This window comes from Artibeus jamaicensis, unplaced genomic scaffold (genome assembly GCF_021234435.1).
Source record: "Artibeus jamaicensis isolate MK-2021 breed Jamaican fruit bat unplaced genomic scaffold, CSHL_Jam_final contig_233, whole genome shotgun sequence".
Taxonomy (NCBI): domain Eukaryota; kingdom Metazoa; phylum Chordata; class Mammalia; order Chiroptera; family Phyllostomidae; genus Artibeus; species Artibeus jamaicensis.
Genome location: NW_026521486.1, coordinates 54,239,478 through 54,256,834, shown reverse-complemented (window position 1 = coordinate 54,256,834; position 17,357 = coordinate 54,239,478). Strand labels below are relative to the sequence as shown.

General features: G+C 45.6%; 1 protein-coding gene across 3 annotated transcripts; it reads right to left on the bottom strand.

Moving 5' to 3' along the window:
- Positions 1 to 166: 166 nt before the first annotated feature.
- MYL6B (myosin light chain 6B) lies at positions 167 to 4,593 on the bottom strand. Of its 3 annotated transcripts, none has more exons than XM_037133261.2 (9): positions 4,492 to 4,593; positions 4,251 to 4,377; positions 2,765 to 3,005; positions 2,028 to 2,055; positions 1,646 to 1,789; positions 1,244 to 1,417; positions 606 to 683; positions 407 to 444; positions 167 to 267 (listed from the first exon to the last, which is right to left on the bottom strand). In XM_037133261.2, the coding sequence occupies exons 3-8, from the start codon at positions 2,936 to 2,938 to the stop codon at positions 416 to 418; spliced, it is 627 nt and encodes a 208-aa protein (XP_036989156.1). In that variant the 5' UTR covers positions 2,939 to 3,005; positions 4,251 to 4,377; positions 4,492 to 4,593; the 3' UTR covers positions 167 to 267; positions 407 to 415. The 3 variants fall into 3 exon arrangements, with proteins under 3 accessions (XP_036989156.1, XP_036989157.1, XP_036989155.1); XM_037133262.2 differs by having other exon boundaries at positions 2,765 to 2,984; positions 4,492 to 4,592; XM_037133260.2 differs by having other exon boundaries at positions 2,765 to 2,984; positions 4,251 to 4,591.
- Between the last annotated feature and the right edge of the window lie 12,764 nt (positions 4,594 to 17,357).

Sequence of the window (17,357 nt, the reverse complement as noted above, 5' to 3'; positions counted from 1 at the left end):
CTTACCTGGGCACAGAAACCCCACAAAGTGGGTGGAGTGGGGAAGGGCGCAAGGAATTTGCTCCTTCGGAGCAGCGGGAAGATCAGAGGAAAACGGATCGGGGAGAGGAGAGCCCTCTCTTCCCTCCATCCCACCCCCACCTATGAAGAAAGTAACAGTCGTAGGCCAAGGGAGGAACCGTCTCTTTATTTTGAAACAATAGGTGGCATCCTAGCAGCAGCAATGAGCTTCCGCCTGCAGGGGGCCCAATGTCCGACCCCACCGCATCTGTGGAAAAAGATGAAAAGTTGCCAAATCCCGGCGCTCACACGCTGCGGAACAGGAAAACACTCTTCCCTGCCTTTCCACCCTGGCGGAGACACCCGGAAGGAGACTTGTCTCTCAAGGCGAAGTGGGAAGGCCATACCTGTGGAGCTCAGACGCTTAGGATGTGCTTCAAGAAGGCTGCAGAGAGAGAAGGCAAGAGGGGTTTCAGAGGTAGGCCCTCGGATAAGCCATCTGACTTCAGATAATCCAGGCCCGCAGGGTGCCCACACCTACATTCCAGGGTCTTCCTGCCACCCCTCCTATCTGGTCCTTTCTGCTCCTGTGCCCCGCCCCCTCACCTTCATAGTTGATGCAGCCATTGCTGTCCTCATGTCCTGCTAGAACCGTCTCCACCTCCTCTTCAGTCATCTTCTCTCCTAAGCCCCAGACACAAGGTTTTAGCCCCTGCGTTCCTTCCCTCAGTCACTAGAGGAAGGGCCTGTGATCCAGGCCACACTATTCTGGGCGGTACCTCCTCTTCTCCCACCCTGGAGATTTGCCCATAGTCACAGAATCCCGAAGCAATGTTGTCCTTTTAATGGTAATGCCTTGAATGTGTTTCTGCACCTTGCTTTCTATTTCACCTGCATTAGTACCAGGTGAAAACTTTGACAATGAAACTAAATTCCAGAGTTAAGAGAAAGTATCCAATCAGAGTACCAGCCTCTCTTACAAAAACAGAAACTCAGGTTTTCCCACTTCATTCCCTTTCCTCTGCCCTTTGGTAAGCAATAGTGCCTCCCCACCCCCCACACACACCCTGCCCAGCCACTTTAGCCTCTGTAGGAGGAAGCCCTTCCAACTTTGCCCTGATGGTTCAGTCCCCTACCTGTGACCTACAGGACAGTAATCCCTCACTGACTCTTCCTACTTGGCAACCTTATCTTTGGTCCACCCTCTTCTCTCCACCCCACAGTCGCTCTGGTCTGTTCCTCACCCAGGGTGGTGAGGACATGTCTCAGCTCTGCTCCCATGACTTTGCCATTCCCTTCTTTGTCAAACACCCGAAGCCCTTCCAGGTAGTCCTCATATGTGCCTTGGTCCCGGTTCTTGGACACTGCCTGGAGCATGGGCAGGAAAGTCTCGAAGTCCACACGCCGGGACTTCAGCTCTGACAGGGGTTAGAGAGGTGACGGTCACTGTGGTGTCACCTAGGACCCAGCTCCCATCCCAACCACGAAGGCTTTCATCCTGTTCAACATCCAGGATGTTTTTCTGCCCTTGGGTTCAACAGTTTTTAAAGCCCTAACACCCACCCCAGCATCCTTTGTCACCTACCCAATATTCCTCGGTTCCACCACCAAACTGAAAACCCACATTGTTCCAGTGGCCTTCTCACCATCACTCTTGGGGTTCCCCAGAACCTTGAGCACCTCGGCGTTGGTGGGGTTCTGGCCCAGGGCCCTCATCAGGTCCCCACACTGGCTATATTGGATCTTGCCATCCCCTACTCGGTCAAACAGCTCAAAGGCCTCCTTGAACTCTGAAGTATAAAGAGGTGTTAGTGTTGACCAGGGTTTCCTATCAACCCCCACCCCACCCCACCCCAGCCCAGAGAGAAAGGAAGTTCAGAAATTATGTGCTAGAGCTGGGCAGAACAAGGGACAGGGAGAACTAGTGTGGGAGGTTTCAAGGTGGAGACTGGAGTTGGGGGAATAGAAAGAATATGACCAGGGACTTGGGTCTGGACAGTGGGCTCAGGGGGACCAACTTCTCCTCACCTTCCAGCTGGTCCTTGTTAAACTCGATCTGTGGAAGAAAAGAGCAGGTGAGGAGTAATGACAGAGCTCAGTCAATCCCTCTATAGCACTCCTCCCCACCAACAGCCACTTCTGGGGAGGGGCCCAAAGGGACCAGGCTGGGAGCCCAGCCGCCTCAGACCCATTCCCAGATCTGGTCCTTGGGAGAATCCCAAGAGGAGGAATTATCAGGGGGGAGGGTTTTCTGGGAACCGGGTTAATCCCATGCCACCTGTTCCCCTCCCTCCACTGCCCTGAGCCCTGCATCCCTCACATAACTGGGGGCTGAACAAAGGCTAAATTTACCCCTGGCCCCCAGCTGTGATTGTCTAACAAGCCTGTCCTCTTCAGCCTTCCCTCCTGGGGTTCAGAGATGTGGCCTTTAGAGTTGAACACTCAGCCAGACACAGGCAGCAACTCCCTGCCTTCACTTTGAAACTGTCCTGGGAACCCAGATGTTCTCCATCTCACAGTCCCTTCCTCCAACCGGAGGATCAGTGAGTGTGTGTGTACACATATACACACGTGTGTTACAGGTTAGAGGACAGAACAACAAAGATACTAACAGAGTCATAAGCCTGGATGCTTCCAAATGAGGAACCTAGTATCATTCCATTGCTCACTGATTCCTACCTTCTAGATACCTCCTAATTCCCTAGAATGTATCCTTCCCTTCTACCGCCCCCTCCAAATTCTTTCTTCACTTTCTGGGAACTCACCACCACTTTAGAGAGATCAATGGAGGGCTGAGTTTTCTCAGGGGCTGGAGGGACAGCTGCCGCTGGCTCAGCCTTGGTCTTGGCTGGAGGAGCCCCCACTGCTGGCTTCGTAGCTGGCTTGGGGATAGCGGGCCCCACTGGTTTCTTCACAGGAACATCTTTCTTGGGAGGCATGATGTCCGGTGGCCAAAGGACAGTGTGCCGATGGGGGCACCCATCTCTGTTTAAATAGCCAGGGAGTCTGGGATGTCAAGGGGCGGGGGCAGAGGCAGGGAGCCAGTTGGCGGTGGGGAGGGTGAGTAGAGGAGAGATATGCAGCCTGCTCACTCCCCTGGCCTCCTAAGGTTCAGGACTCTTGCCCCAAGGTCTTCTCCTTTCTGCCTACCCCAACCCAAAGGTTGGCCAGAACAAAGGACCCTTTGGGGGCAAAGAAAGGAAGCCAGAGCCTGCTCAGAGGGGAATTAACCTCAGGAGTGAGGACAGGATGATTTTTAGTGACACTGAGAGAAGGGTGAGGCACAGATAGGGACCCAGGCATTCCGGGCCCTCAAAGCCCTGACTCAAAGCAGCCCCCTTTTCAAGCAGCTTTAGACTCTTGAAGGCCAAGACAGGGAGGGGGGCCTTGTGAACTGGAATAGTTAAAGTGGGGTCTGAGAGCAGTGAAAGGCAAAAATATCAAGCATCCTCTCCACTCCCTCTGACCTTGGGTGACCAGCGGGGGTGGCTGACAGTACAGCCTAATAATCCCCCATGCTGGCAGTCACTGTCCTCCTCCTTCCCAGCCTAGGACTGCAACTGTGCACAATATACAGAAAAGGATAGAAATATAACAAGGAGTGTGACACCCCCACCCCCACCTCGAATTGTCTCCTGTGCCACAATGTTTTAAGAGTGGGGGTGGGGCAAAGACCAGTTGGACACCATTACCCGTACTCCCAAAGAAGAAACCGTTTCCCACAAGCCCTTAGTCGCTCAAGGCAGACAAATGTAGGGTGCCTGCTGAATTTGCAGGGAGTCCGTGATGGCACCTGAGGGGAAGGGTAGGCTCTAAGACAAAGGGCCTGACTTGTAATATCTCTACCAAAAGGATGTGGGAGGTCCTATGGTCTCCACGTGTATTCCCCCAACTAGAACGATAATAAAAATCCTGACTCAGGCTCCAGGTTACGAACCTTGCAGGGGAAGGGTAGGAAGTCGTAAGTATTAGAGAGAGGGGAGGGACTGCTGGCTACTTTTATTCTGGGGATAAAGGAGAGGATCTAGGTGGCATTCTGAGGAAGACAGTGATTCCACTTAGGCCCTGCGGTTCAGGTAGTAGATGCTCGGTCTCTCGCTCGGAAAATAAAGCGTCTGAATCTCATTATCCAAATTGTGTCCCATTTTTTGAAAACCAGAATAATTTCTTAGGAGCACATCACACACGCACACACGCACACACACGACTTAAATAGAGAGGATAGTCCCTTCCCAGCTCCACAAAACTCACCCTGCAGGATCCAGGTAAGAGACGGAGGCGGGGCGCAGGACGGCCGCGGGCCCTGGGGGGTTAATTGCGGCAGCCTCGGAGCATGCTGGGAGTCGTAGTCCTCGCGCGCCGGAAAGCTGCTTTCTGGCTGGAAGGGGACGTTGGGGCGGTTACTTCCCGCCGGTGGTGGCGGTTGGTGGCTCTGGTTCTCTCAGGCACGATTCTTGGAATCGAAAGGCAGTGACCAATTTACAGTTCCCACCTCTGACCCTAACACCGCGTGGGACCCAGCCGATATCCCCCGAGCTAGCCCGAGTTCCCCGGTTCACGGGAGCGGGGATGAGAGAACTCGGAATCAAGAGAAAGACGGAAGCTGTAGCAGCAGCAGGCCGATTAGAGGTCAGCTTGTAGGAAGCACTTACTGTTCGAGGAGAGGGGCGCTGTCACTCTAGGTTCTGCTTGCAGTTTGGTAGAGACAAAACAAAGGCCACTGAGTTGCTGTGTAACCAACGTTTTGGGTTTGTTTTTTTTTTTTCCTCACCCGAGGATATATCTATCGATTTGAGAGAGAGAGAGAGAGAAACCAACTTTTCTCGCACTCGCGCCCTGCCCGGGGATGAACCCACCTGTACCAAATCATCTTTTAAATTTTATTTTTATTTTTATGGGTGCCTCTCGCGCGCCCCCTTCTGGGGACCTGGCCCACAACCCAGGCATGAGTCCGGACTGGGAATCAAACCCTTTGGTTCTCAGGCCAGCACAATCCACTAAACCACACCAGCCAGGGCTTGTTTCGTTTTCTTTTTTAATGAGGTAGTAGTTGAAATAAATGTTAAGATTTGGAATTAAGCCTGTTACCTAACCAGTCGCACCCAGTTGACGTTTCTACAGCAGCCACATATGTGCCAGCCCACCTGACTAGACGTCACTAATCTCCTTGAACTGAAGATTAGCCTTTGCAGGCCTTTGCTCTGAGACACCTCTGCCTAGCCTTAGCTCAAACCCCCTGACGGTTACCAAAAGTCTTCTCCGAGCTGGAAGGGAGCCGGCCATGTTATGCCCACCTTCACTGGCTCAGTCAGTTCCCCACCAAGCATGTCCTGCTGGAGGCTGGGGCTACATGGTCATGCGGGTCAGGGGGTCATGGTCAGGAAGGAGAGGCATAAGTTAACTTTATGAGCAGTGAGTGACATTTGTTAGTTGGAGAAAGCTTCTCAGAAGACTAGTAATGGGCTGTATTATAACAGGGATAAGGAGGGTGAGGAGTCAGCAACCATTCCCGGGGGGCCCCACAAAGTACAATAGGTAGTGCCTGAGGGGCTAAATTATCTCAGAGAGACAGCATGGGCATACTAAAGAGTATGGGCTCAGATCAGCATATCTAGATTTGAATCCAGATTCTGTCAGGTATTTGCTGGGCACGTCTAGCAACTTTAGTGCTCAGTACCCCATCTGTGAAATCAGGATGATAGTACCTATCTCAGTGGGCTGTGGGGAGGATTAGATGAATTAATATTTGTAAAACAGTATGGGCCTGGGACAGAGTAAGTGGTATATAAATGTCTGTTAAATAGATTTCCTTTAATCTTCCCAACATATGAAGTAGCTGGTATTTCCTCCATTTTATATCCGTAGAGGATCACTAGTCACAGACAGATAGAGAGCAAGAAGGAACATGTTTCCCATGAATGTTTGGTCGTAAGACTGGGCAAAGGGCATGGCACAGATGCCTTTTTGTCTTCCATCACTTCCTCAGAGGCTGATTTCAAACATGTGGTTTATCTGATTTTCTCTTCCTTTCCTCAATCTAGAGCCCTCTTTTGGCACTTTGCCAAGGAGAAGCGGTTATGGCATCATTCAACTTTCTAGTTTTTTTGTCTTTTTTATAGAGAAGTAGTGCAAGAAAGAAGACATGAAGACGCTTGGCAAATACGAGTTGGGGGGGTAGCCTTCATTTTCTGTACTATCCCTGTCAATCATAAATAAAGCAAACTGAACTGCACATGATTTTAACTGGCACAGGTGATTCATACATCTTGTATGTGGATTTTCTTTTTTGTTTTCTTGCATGTGGATTTTCTGTGACAAATGCCTATCTCTCCTCTCCTTCCTCTCTGCCTGGCATGTAACTTGTATATTCTTAGGCATTGTATATTTTATTCTACTATTAGTCTTAATATAAAATGATTACGAAGGGCATATATCTAAAAGAAAAAAAAGGACTATATGTAAAAAACCCAATAGAACAATTTCTGGAATTACACAGCACTGAAAAATTGGGGATTGACCCTATACAATTTCACTAGTCCTTTAAACACTAGCTAATGTGTTAATATGAATAATAGTTTAGGTAGAGAGAACATTATTTCCTAAGTAAATAGGAGTTTATTAGGAAAGATGTCTACAGTCCTCTGGCATTTTGACCAGAAAGTGGTACTGATGGTAACACATAATAGAGAGCAGAGGGAGGATGATGAGGATGCTTTATGATACACGGGTAATTTATAAAGTCCTTTCAAAGTCTTGTTTCCATAGGCCTGTACTAGATGCATGATATAAATAGAAAATAAATGTTATTGTACATAATGCTAGTTTCATTTTGTAATGTTCTAAATCAGTGGTTCACAGACTTAGCTGCTTTTCAGAATCTCTTGGGAGCTTTGTAATAGACAAACTTCCAGACTGCCCCCAAAAGATTCTAACTCTAGATCTGTATTAGGGCCTGGGAATCTATTTGAAATATTTTTAGCCCAATGGAAAGCACACAGAATAAACTAGCAAACGTAGGTAACTACAGCTTTAATAAAAGGAGTGATATTTTCAAAATGTGCATTTGATGCTTCCATGTTTTTTGATGAAGACTAGATCCTGCCCTGGCTGGTGTGGCTCAGTTGCTGGAATGTCGTCTCATAGACCTGAAGCTTCCATTCCCAGTCAGGGTGTTTACCCAGGTTGCAGGTCCAATCCACAGTCAGGGCACATACAGGAGGCAACCAAGTGATGCTTCTCTCTCACATCAATATTTCTGTCACTCTTTCTCTCCCTTCCCCTCTCTCTAAAAGGAAAGAAAAACATGTCCTCGGGTGAGGATTAAAGACAAAAATTAACAAACAGACTAAATACTTAACGTTAATCCACAAAAGCCAGTAGAGTTTCAAACACTTCAAATAGTACCAACCACACTATTAGCTTTCAGATCTTCAGAGGTGTCCTATTTCTCTTCACTCACGTTGTTGCCTCTGTCTTTTATGTCTCTGCTCCCTCTGCCCACCAACACACACTGCTTCTAGGGCCAGTCAGAGCACAGTGCTTGGCACATACTGGGCACTCATATCTGTAGAATTAATGGTTATCTGAGTAAAAGGGGAGAGTCCAGGGTGAACACTCATACTAATCAGTCAATAGGGAGGTAGGCTGGAGATTTAAGAGGTTGAGAGTGTTCCCATGTATCAAACTCCTACTTTTGCCCTGAAGTAGAAGGTAAGGTGATTGATTTGCTAAGAGAGGAAGTAGGAGGAGGTGACTTGAGAAAGTAGTAAGGATTTGAAGTAGGGTCTGTGAAAGAGAGGAGACAGCTTACTGGGGACCCATTCACAAATATTCATTTAATATTTACCAAGTGCCTACTCTGTGGATGGAGGCAGTGGGAGATCATTAATTTGTAATGGTGCCCATTTGTAAAGGTAGTGATTTCCTTCTTCCAGCTGCTTAAATGACTAGCTGGAGAAAAGCAGCAGCTGGAGTGGAAATGGGCTGGAGTTTTTTGGAATGGAGGTGGTGGATGAGCATGGGAGTGAGGGAACTCAGAGAGTGAGTAAGAGCGTTTTGGGGCCACAATGAATAGAGAAGGAGCGAGTGTAGCAGTGGCCCGTTAAATTGAGAGAATATGGAAAGTCACTAAAAGCTGGAGTTTCAGTGAGGTTGAGGAAGAAGTGCAATGGCTGGAGATAAAAGTTGTAGTTGCAGACAACAGTGCATTTGAGATTAGTATTTCAAAGGGTATAAAAGAACGCAGGAACTAGGATAAGTGGCTATGGAGTGAATGGCTGAAAGGGTAGTGAGGCAAAGATCATTGAATTCGAGAATGCCCCTCAGGGTTCTGTCAATTGCAAATAGCAAAACTCTGACTAAAACTGGCTAAACAGTAAAGATTTACTAGTTTATGTAACTGAAAATTCAAGAGGTCACATGGGTTTTAGGTTCATTCTGGTCCAAAAGTACAGGACATAACAAAAGGGATCTGTTCTCTAATTCTCTTGCCACTGTTTCCCATGTTAGCTTCTTCCCTGGGTCTCCTCCTGGAGCCAGATATGGCTTAGCTGCCTAGCTATGACATCCTTATACTACAAGAGGAAGTGAATAAGTGAGTTTCTCTTGACTGCTGGAATCAATTCCCAGACTTCACTTTGACTAGACCAACTTAGAAAAATGCCTGTCCACCCTGGAACCTTATAATCACTCTGGCCAGGGATGTATCATGTCCTGAATGGCTTACCCACCCTTGTGGCCACTCAGAGGATGTCTGTGCCCCTGGAGGTGGACTGAAGTCCATCCAAATGGGAAGGAAACCAACAATGTCCACCACAGTGAAGAACTGTGATGCTAGTTATTGAGTGACCTACAATGTACACTGAAGATGCCAGGATGGTAGCAGTATGTAGGATGCCATGCCATTTGGCAATATTTTTAAAAATTCTTATTTATTGCTTTTAGAAAGAGAGAGGAAGGGACAGGGAAAGAAACATCAATTTGCTGTTCCACTTCGTTATGTACTCATTGGTTGATTCTTGTATGTGCCCTGGCCAGGGACCAAACCCGCAGCCTCCCTCAGCACATCAGGATGATGCTCCAGCCACCTGGGCTGCCCAGCGAGCGCCTCCCTTCAGCACTATTGAGTAATATTTAGTGATCACAAAGTTGAAAGAAAATAAAGGGAGTTTATCAGATTGGCATTATCTCTTAAGGAGCTGAAATTTTTACTGCTCTGAGAATAACAATAGGGAAGCAGCATTGGGGTGCAAGGAGAATGCAAACCCCACCTCCTGGTGTAAGTAGATGGGGTTCAGGAGAAGGAATCTTCCCCTGGAGGGAGTCCCAGGTGAATGAAGTCTCTTGGGAGGTGAGCAAGATTTTAGAGGAGGCCAGAGGGAGCTTCGTGTAAACAAAGGCAACGAGTGATAAAGAGTAGAGAGTGGGAAGTGTTACGTGGAACTAGCTTTACAGGGAGGGGAGCACACTGGAAAGATCTGAGATGAGAGGAGCGGAGGAGGTAGTTATCAAAACCCTTCTGCTACTTTCTTTGCTCTCTTTTATATATCACCTATCTATCTATCTAGATACCTATCATCTTCACCCAAGAGAGAAACATGGATGTGAGAGAGAAACAGCAGTTGGTTGTTTCCTTATGTGCCCCAACAGGGAATCGAACCCACCACCTAGGTATGCGCCGTGACCACAGATTGAACTTGCAGCCTTTTGGTGTATGGGAACGATGCTCCAACCAACTGAGCCAACCTGCCAGGGCTCTTTGTTCCCTTTTACACCTTCCTTATGTTCAGTGATGTGTTATTATACTCTGCTTGCCTGATCACCCTACTACTTCCTAGTTTTTTTTTTAATTTAAAAACTTTTTTAAAGGTTTTATTTATTTATTTTTAGAGAGAGGGGAAGGGAAAGAGAAAGAGAGGGAGAGAAACATCAATGTGTGGTTGCCTCTCACGTGGCCCCCACTGGGGACCTAGCCCACAACCCAGGCATGTGCTCTGACTAGGAATTGAACCAGTGACCCTTTTGTTCGCAGCCCGTGCTCAATCCTCAGAGCTACACCAATCAGGGCTAAAAACTTTTTTTGAATAGATAATACACGTACATGGTACAAAATACTGAAGATACAAAAGATATACAGTGAAAAGTAATTCACTCTTCTCAAAGACAACCAAAGCTGCTAAGTTCCTGTGTATCCTCCCAGAGATGTCCCAGGCACATGCATGCAGATGTATTTGATGTACATCTGCATGTACACACATGTGTGTGTGTGAGCCCTGGCCACGCTGCTCACTTGGTCAGAACATTGTCCCCATACGCCAAGGTTTCAGGTTCAGTCTCCAATCAGGGCATGTACAAGAAGCAATTAATGAATGCATAAATAAGAAATAAGGGGAACAACAGCCCTGGCTGGTGTGGCTCAGTGGATTCGGTGCCAGGCTGCAAACCAAAGAGTCACCAGTTCAATTCCCAGTCAAGGCACATGTCTGGGTTGTGGGCCAGGTCCCTCGTGAAGGGGCACATGAGAGGCAACCTAACATAGATGTTTCTCTCCCTCTCTTTCTCCCTCCCTTTCCCTCTGTTAATAAATAAATAAAATATTTTAAAAAGAAATAAGTGGAAAAACAGTTCAATATTTCTTAACATTTTAAACTAATAAAATATTAAAAATCAATAAATTTGTGTGTATATACAGATATACACACACATATATACCCACAAACACACATTTTTCTCCATCCCCTTGCTAGTTCTTTTTCTTCTTAACTGAGGTATAATTTACAGATTGGTCTTAGGTGTGCAACATAACAATTTGTTATTTGTTGCAAAATTATCACCACATTATAAAAAGATCACCACAATGAGTCTAGTTAACATCCATCACCATATGTAGTTACAAAAAAATTATTTTTCCTGTGAGAATTTTTAAAATGTACTTTAGTAATATTCTTTCTCTTTTAAATTTTATTTTATTATATTTTTATTTTGTTCATTACCATTTAGCAATTTTCAAATATACAATACATTATTATTACTATTATTATTATTATTAAATGCAACTCTCGATTCTCACGTGAGGGTATTTTTAAAAATATTTCATTTATTTATTTTTAGAGAGGGGAAGGGAGGAAGAAAGAGAAGGAGAGAAACATCAGTGTGTGGTTGCTTCTCATGCCCTCTACTGAGAATCTGGCCCGCAACCCAGGCACGTGCCCTGACTGGGAATCGAATCTGTGACCCTCTGTATCACAGTCCAGTACAAGCCCACTCAGCCCACTGAGCCACACCAGCCAGGGCTCGCCTTATTTTTAATATTGGGTAATGTAATTATGATGTGCCTTGGTGTGTTCCTTCTTGGGTCCAACTTCTTTGGGACTCTCTGAGCTTCCTGGATTTCCTGGAAGTCTATTTCCTTTGCCAGATTGGGGAAGTTCTCCATTATTTTTTCAAATGTTTTCAATTTCTTGCTCTTCCTCTTCTCCTTCTGGCACCCCTATGATTTGGATGTTGGAACACCTAGAGTCATCCTGGAGGTTCCTAAGCCTCTCCTTATTTTTTTTTGAATTCTTGTTTCTTCATTCTGTTGAATGTTTATATCTTCCCTCTGCTCCAAACCATTGATTTGAGTTCCGGTTTCTTTCTCTTTATTGGTTCCTGGTATATTCTCCTTTATTTCACTTTTCATAGCCTTAATTTTTTTCCTAAAATTTCTGACCATACTCAACTATTTCTGTGAGCATCCTGATTACCAGTGCATCTGATAGGTTGACTGTCTCTTCATCCCTTAGTTGTGTTTTTTCTGGAGCTTTGATCTCTTCTTTCATTTGGGGAATTTTTTTTTGTTTGTCTTGGTGCACCTGTTACATAGTAAGGGGAGGAGCCTTAGGTATTTGCCAGGGCAGAGCAATCCACATCACTGCTTTGTGGCGCTGTATGTGGGGGAGGGGTCAGAGAAGGAACAATGCTGCTCGCTGGGCTCTCACCCCACTTTCAGTAATTTCTCCCACTGCCCTCAAGCAAAGTGGGCCTTTCTGGTGCTCGTTGCTGGTGGGTGGGTTTGTGTACGTTCTAGGACCCAGTGGATCTCTCCAACGAGCTCTCCTGTGAGGCTGAGAGTTTCTCCTGCCATTGCAACCACCACAGGATTTTTCAATCAAAGGTTATGAGGCTTTATTTCCCCACACTGGAACCCTGAGTTGAACAGTCTGTCTCACTCCCCAGTTGTTCCTCCCAGCTCATCTGCGCTCGAATGTGGGACCACTCAGTCTGCCAGCTGCTGCCTTGCCAGCCCCAGTCCTCCAGCCACTACTTTGCTCTGAGTGCTCTCCACCCCTCCTACCAGTCTGGAAGAATGTTTCTTCTTTAGCTCCTTGGTTGTCAGACTTCCATACAGTTCGATTTTCTGGCAGTTCTGGTTGTTTTTAAATTTGTTGTTGTCCTTTTGGTTGTATGAGGAGGCACAGTATATCTGCCTATGCCTCCATCTTTGCTGGAAGTCTCCTTTTTCTATGCATGAATGATATTACAGTTTGTATGTTTGTTGTGTGTGTGTGTATACACACACATCTGTATCCATTCATTAATTGATGAACAAAGGTTGTTTCTTTCTTGGTTATTGTAAATAATGATGTAGTAAATGTAGGAGTGCAGATTATTTTCAGGTTATTTTCTTTGGATAAATTTCCAGAAGTGGAATTGCTGGACCATATAGTAGTACTATTTTTAATTTCTGGAGGAAATACCACACTGTTTTCCATGGTTGCTATACCAATTTGCATCCCCACCAATAATACACAAAGGTTCTCTCTTCTCTACATCCTCACCAACACTTCTTGACTTCTTAAAAGATATTTTATTTTTAGAGAGAAGGGAAGGGAGGGAGACAGAGGAGGAGAAACACTGATATGTGGTTGCCTTTTGCATTCCTTCTACCGGGGACCTGGCCTGAAACTCAGGCATGTGCCTTCAACTGGGATCGAAATGGCAGCCCTCTGGTTCACAGGCCAGCACTCAATCCACTGAGCCACACCAGCCAGGGCAACTCTTGACTTTTTGATAGTAGCCATTCTAACAGGTGTAAGGCAATATTGTGATTTTTTAAAAATATATTTTATTGATTATGCCATTACAGTTGTCCTATATCCACCCCTTCATTCCCCTCAACCCTGCACACCCCTCCCCCACCATTGCCCCCTTTTAGTTTATGTCCACATGCCTCAAGTTCTTTATTTTATTTATCTTTAGAGGGGAAGGGAAGGAGGGAGGGAGAGAAACATCAATTTATAGTTGCCTTTTGTGCGTCCCCTGCTGGGAACTGGCCTGCAACCCAGGCATGTGCCCTGACTGGGAATCGAACCATGATACTCTGGTTCGCAGGTCCGTGCTCAATCCACTGAGCTATGCCAGCCAGGGCCCATTTTTTTGAATTCTTGTTTCTTTGTATTTTTCTGTTTGGTCATTTTTTATTTCCTCCTGGCCCACTCCCTTGATTTGAGTCCCAGTTTCCTTTCCATCACTATTGGTTTCCTGTGCCTTTCCCTTCATTTCACTTAGTTTAGCCTTCATTTGTTCCTCTAATTTGTGACTAAAATCAAACAGTTCTGTGAGCATCCTGATCACCAGTGTTTTAAACTGTGCATCTGATAGGTTGGCTATTTCTTGGTCGCTTAGAATTATTGGCTCTGGGGCTTTTAGTTCTTCTTGAGCCATAATGTTTTGGTCTGTTCGCACTTGTTACATATTAGGGGCAGAGCCCTAGGTGTTCACCAGGGCGGGGCAACTCAGTTGCTGTGTTGTGATGCTGTATGTGGGGGCAGGGTCAGAACGGGGCAATGGTGTTCCCTTCTGCTGCTTTCTGCTGCTGGGGCCTGGGCGATCTGTCTCACTGCTCTCTCCTTTGCTGTTTTATCTGCATGCGAATGTGTGACCGCGGTCAGCCTGCTGCCTTGTGCCCTCACTGGGTCTGCCAGTCGCAGCCCCATGCCTGGGATCCGCCAACTGCCAACCACATGCCTGGGTCAGTCTGGCTGAGTTTTCCTGTGCATCCTGGTTCTACCAGTTGCTGGCTCCTCCCCTCTTACTGGTCTGGCTGAACGGTGCGTTGTTGTCAGACTTCCGTATAGTTCAATTTTCTGTGTTTTGGTTGTGTTTTTGTTACTAAAACTTTGTTGCCTTTAAACTTGGTTGTGCGAGGAGGCACAGTGTTTCCACCTATGCCTCCATCTTGGCCAGAAGTCCATGATATTGTAATTTGATTTGTATGATTAGTGATGTTGAACACCTTTTCATATATCTATTCGCCATCTATATGTCTTCTTTGGAAAAAAATTTTTTTAATTTATTTTTTTATTGATTATGCCATTACAGTTGTTCTATTCCCCCTTCATTCCTCTCCACCCTACCCCCCATCCCCACCATTACCCCCCTTTAGGTTATGACCATGTGTCTCAAGTTCTTTAGATTCTATATTTCCCATACTATTCTTGCCCCTCCATCAATTTTCTATCTACTGTCTATGCTACTTATTTTCTGTACCTTCTCCCCCTTCTTCTCCTCCCACTCCCCTATTGCTAACCCTCCTTGAGATCTTCATTTCTATGTTTCCACTCCTGATCTAGCTGTCCTTTTAGTTTGCTTTTGTTTTAGGTGTGGTTGGTAATAACTGTGAGTTTGTTGTCCTTTCACTGTTCATGTTTTTTTTAACTTCTTTTTCTTAGATAAGTCCCTTTAACATTTCATATAATAAGGGCTTGGTGAGGATGAACTCCTTGAATTTGATCTTATCTGAGAAGCACTTTATCTGTCCTTCCATTCTAAATGAAAATTTTGCTGGATAGAGCAATCTTGGTTGTAGGTCTTTGGATTTCATGACTTGGAATACCTCTTTCCAGCCCCTTCTTGCCTGTAAGGTCTCTTTTGAGAAATCTGCTGACAGTCTGATGGGACCTCCTTTGTAGGTGACTGTCCCCTTATGTCTTGCTGCTTCTAGGATTCTCTCCTTCATTTTAATCTTGGCTAATGTAATTATGATGTGCCTTGGTGTGTTTCTTCTTGGGTCCAACTTCTTTGGAACTGTCTGAGCTTCCTGAATTTCCTGGAAATCTATTTCCTTTGCCAGATTGGGGAAATTCTCCTTTATTATTTGTTCAAATAAGTTTTCCACTGGTGGCTGTTCCTTTCCCCCTTCTGGTACCCCTATAATTCGGATGTTGGAGCGTTTAAAGATGTCCTGGAGGTTCCTAAGACTCTCCTCATTTTTTGGAATTCTTGCTTCTTCACTCTTTTCTGTTTGGCCATTATTTGCTTTCTTCTGGTCCACTCCATTGATTTGAGTCCCAGTTTCCTTTTCATCGCTATTGGTTTCCTGTGCAATTCCATTCATTTCAATTAATTTCACTTTCATATATTTGTCTAATTTGTGGCTATAATCAACCAGTTCTGTGAGCATCCTGATCACCAGTATTTTAAACTGTGGGTCTGAGAGTTTTGCTATTTCTTCATCGCTTAAATTTATAGGCTCTGGGGCTTTGAAATCTTCTTGAGCCATTTTTGTTCTGTTCGCGCGCTTTAAGTATGAGGAGCGGAGCCTTGGACTCCCAGGTCGCTGGGTTGTGATGCTGTATGTGGAGGGGGGGTCAGAGCAGGGAAATGGCGGCCCCCTCTGCTGTTTCTCGCCGCTGGGTGAAGAGCAGAGCCTTAGGTTGTTCACTGGGCAGGGCCACTCAGAGTCGCTGGATTATGACGCTGTATGTGGAGGCGGGGTTAGAACGAGGAAATGGCGGCGCCCTCCGCCAACGCTTGCTGCTGGGACTGCTGGCTCTCCTCCAATCGCCCACTCCCTTGCTTGTCTATCCACACACGAATGCGTGACCACAGTCAACCTGCAGCCCAGTCCCTCGCTGAGTTGCCCACCAAGTCCAACCCTGTGCCTGGATTCCACGCACCTGAGTCCGTCTGACGGAGTTTTCCTGTGCAACCCCGCTCTGCCAGCTGCTGGTTTCGCCCCTCTTACAGGTCAGGCTGAAGAATTTGTTGTTATCAGACTTCCGAAAGTTCAATTTTCTGTGTTCTGGCTGTGTTTTCTGTTGCTATTATTTAGTTGTCTCTAAATTTGGTTGTGTGAGGAAGCACGGCGTCTCACCTATGCCTCCATCTTGGCGGAAGTCCAGAAAAATGTTTATTCAGATCTTCTGACCATGTTTTAAATAGGATTTTTTGGTTTTACTTTTGAGTTGTAAAAATTCTTTTTTTTAAAAAGATTTTATTTATCTTTAGAGGGGAAGGAAAGCAGAGAGAGAGAGAAATATCAATGTATGGTTGCCTCTCATGCATCCCCTGCTGGGAACTGGCCTGCAACCCACCAGGCATGTGCTCTGACTGGGAATCGAATTGAGATCCTTTGGTTCGCAGGCCCACATTCAATCCACTGAGCTACACCAGCTGGGGTGTAAGAATTCTTTTTTAATAATCCTCACTCGAGGATATATTTTTACTGATCTTTTTTTCACAGAAAGAGGAAGGTAGAAGGGAGGAGAGAGAGAGACATCAGTGTGAGAGAGAAACATTGATCTGTTGCTTCTCATATGTGCCTGGACTGGGAATCAAACTCACAACCTTTTAGTGTATGGGACAACAACCAACTGAACCAACTGGTCAGGATGAGTTGTATGAGTTCTTTATGTATTTTGGATATCAACCCCTTATCAGATATGATTTACAAACATTTTTTCTCATTCAGTAGGTTGCCTTTTCATTTTGTTGATTGTTTCTTTTGCTGTGCAGAAGTTTTTAAAATTTTTAAAATCTTCCCATGCTATTTACTTTTATATATTCATATGTAAAAATCAAATTATTATTAAAAATACTGCACCAATGACAGAGATATAGCTGCCATAGGCTAATAAGCATTCTTTAAATATATTTTATTGATTATGCCATTACAGTTGTCTCATTTCCCCCCTTTCATTCCCCTCCACCCTGCGCACCCCCTCCCACCTGTTCCCCCTCTTTAGTTCATGTCCATGTGTCACAAGTTTTTTAGCTTCTATATTTCCCATACTATTCTTGCCCTCCCCCTGTCTATTTTCTGCTTGTCATCTATGCTACTTATTCTCTGTACCTTCACCCCCTTCTCCTCTTCCCACTCCCCTGTTGCTAACCCTGCATGTGATCTCCATTTCTGTGGTTCTGTTCCTGTTCTATTGTTTCCTTAGTTTGTTTTTATTTTAGGTGGGGTTGTTAGTAATTGTGAGTTTGCTGTCATTTTACTATACATGTTTTTATCTTCTTTTTCTTAGATAAGTCCCTTTAACATTTCATAAGATAAGGCCTTGGTGATGATGAACTCCTTGAACTTGACCTTAT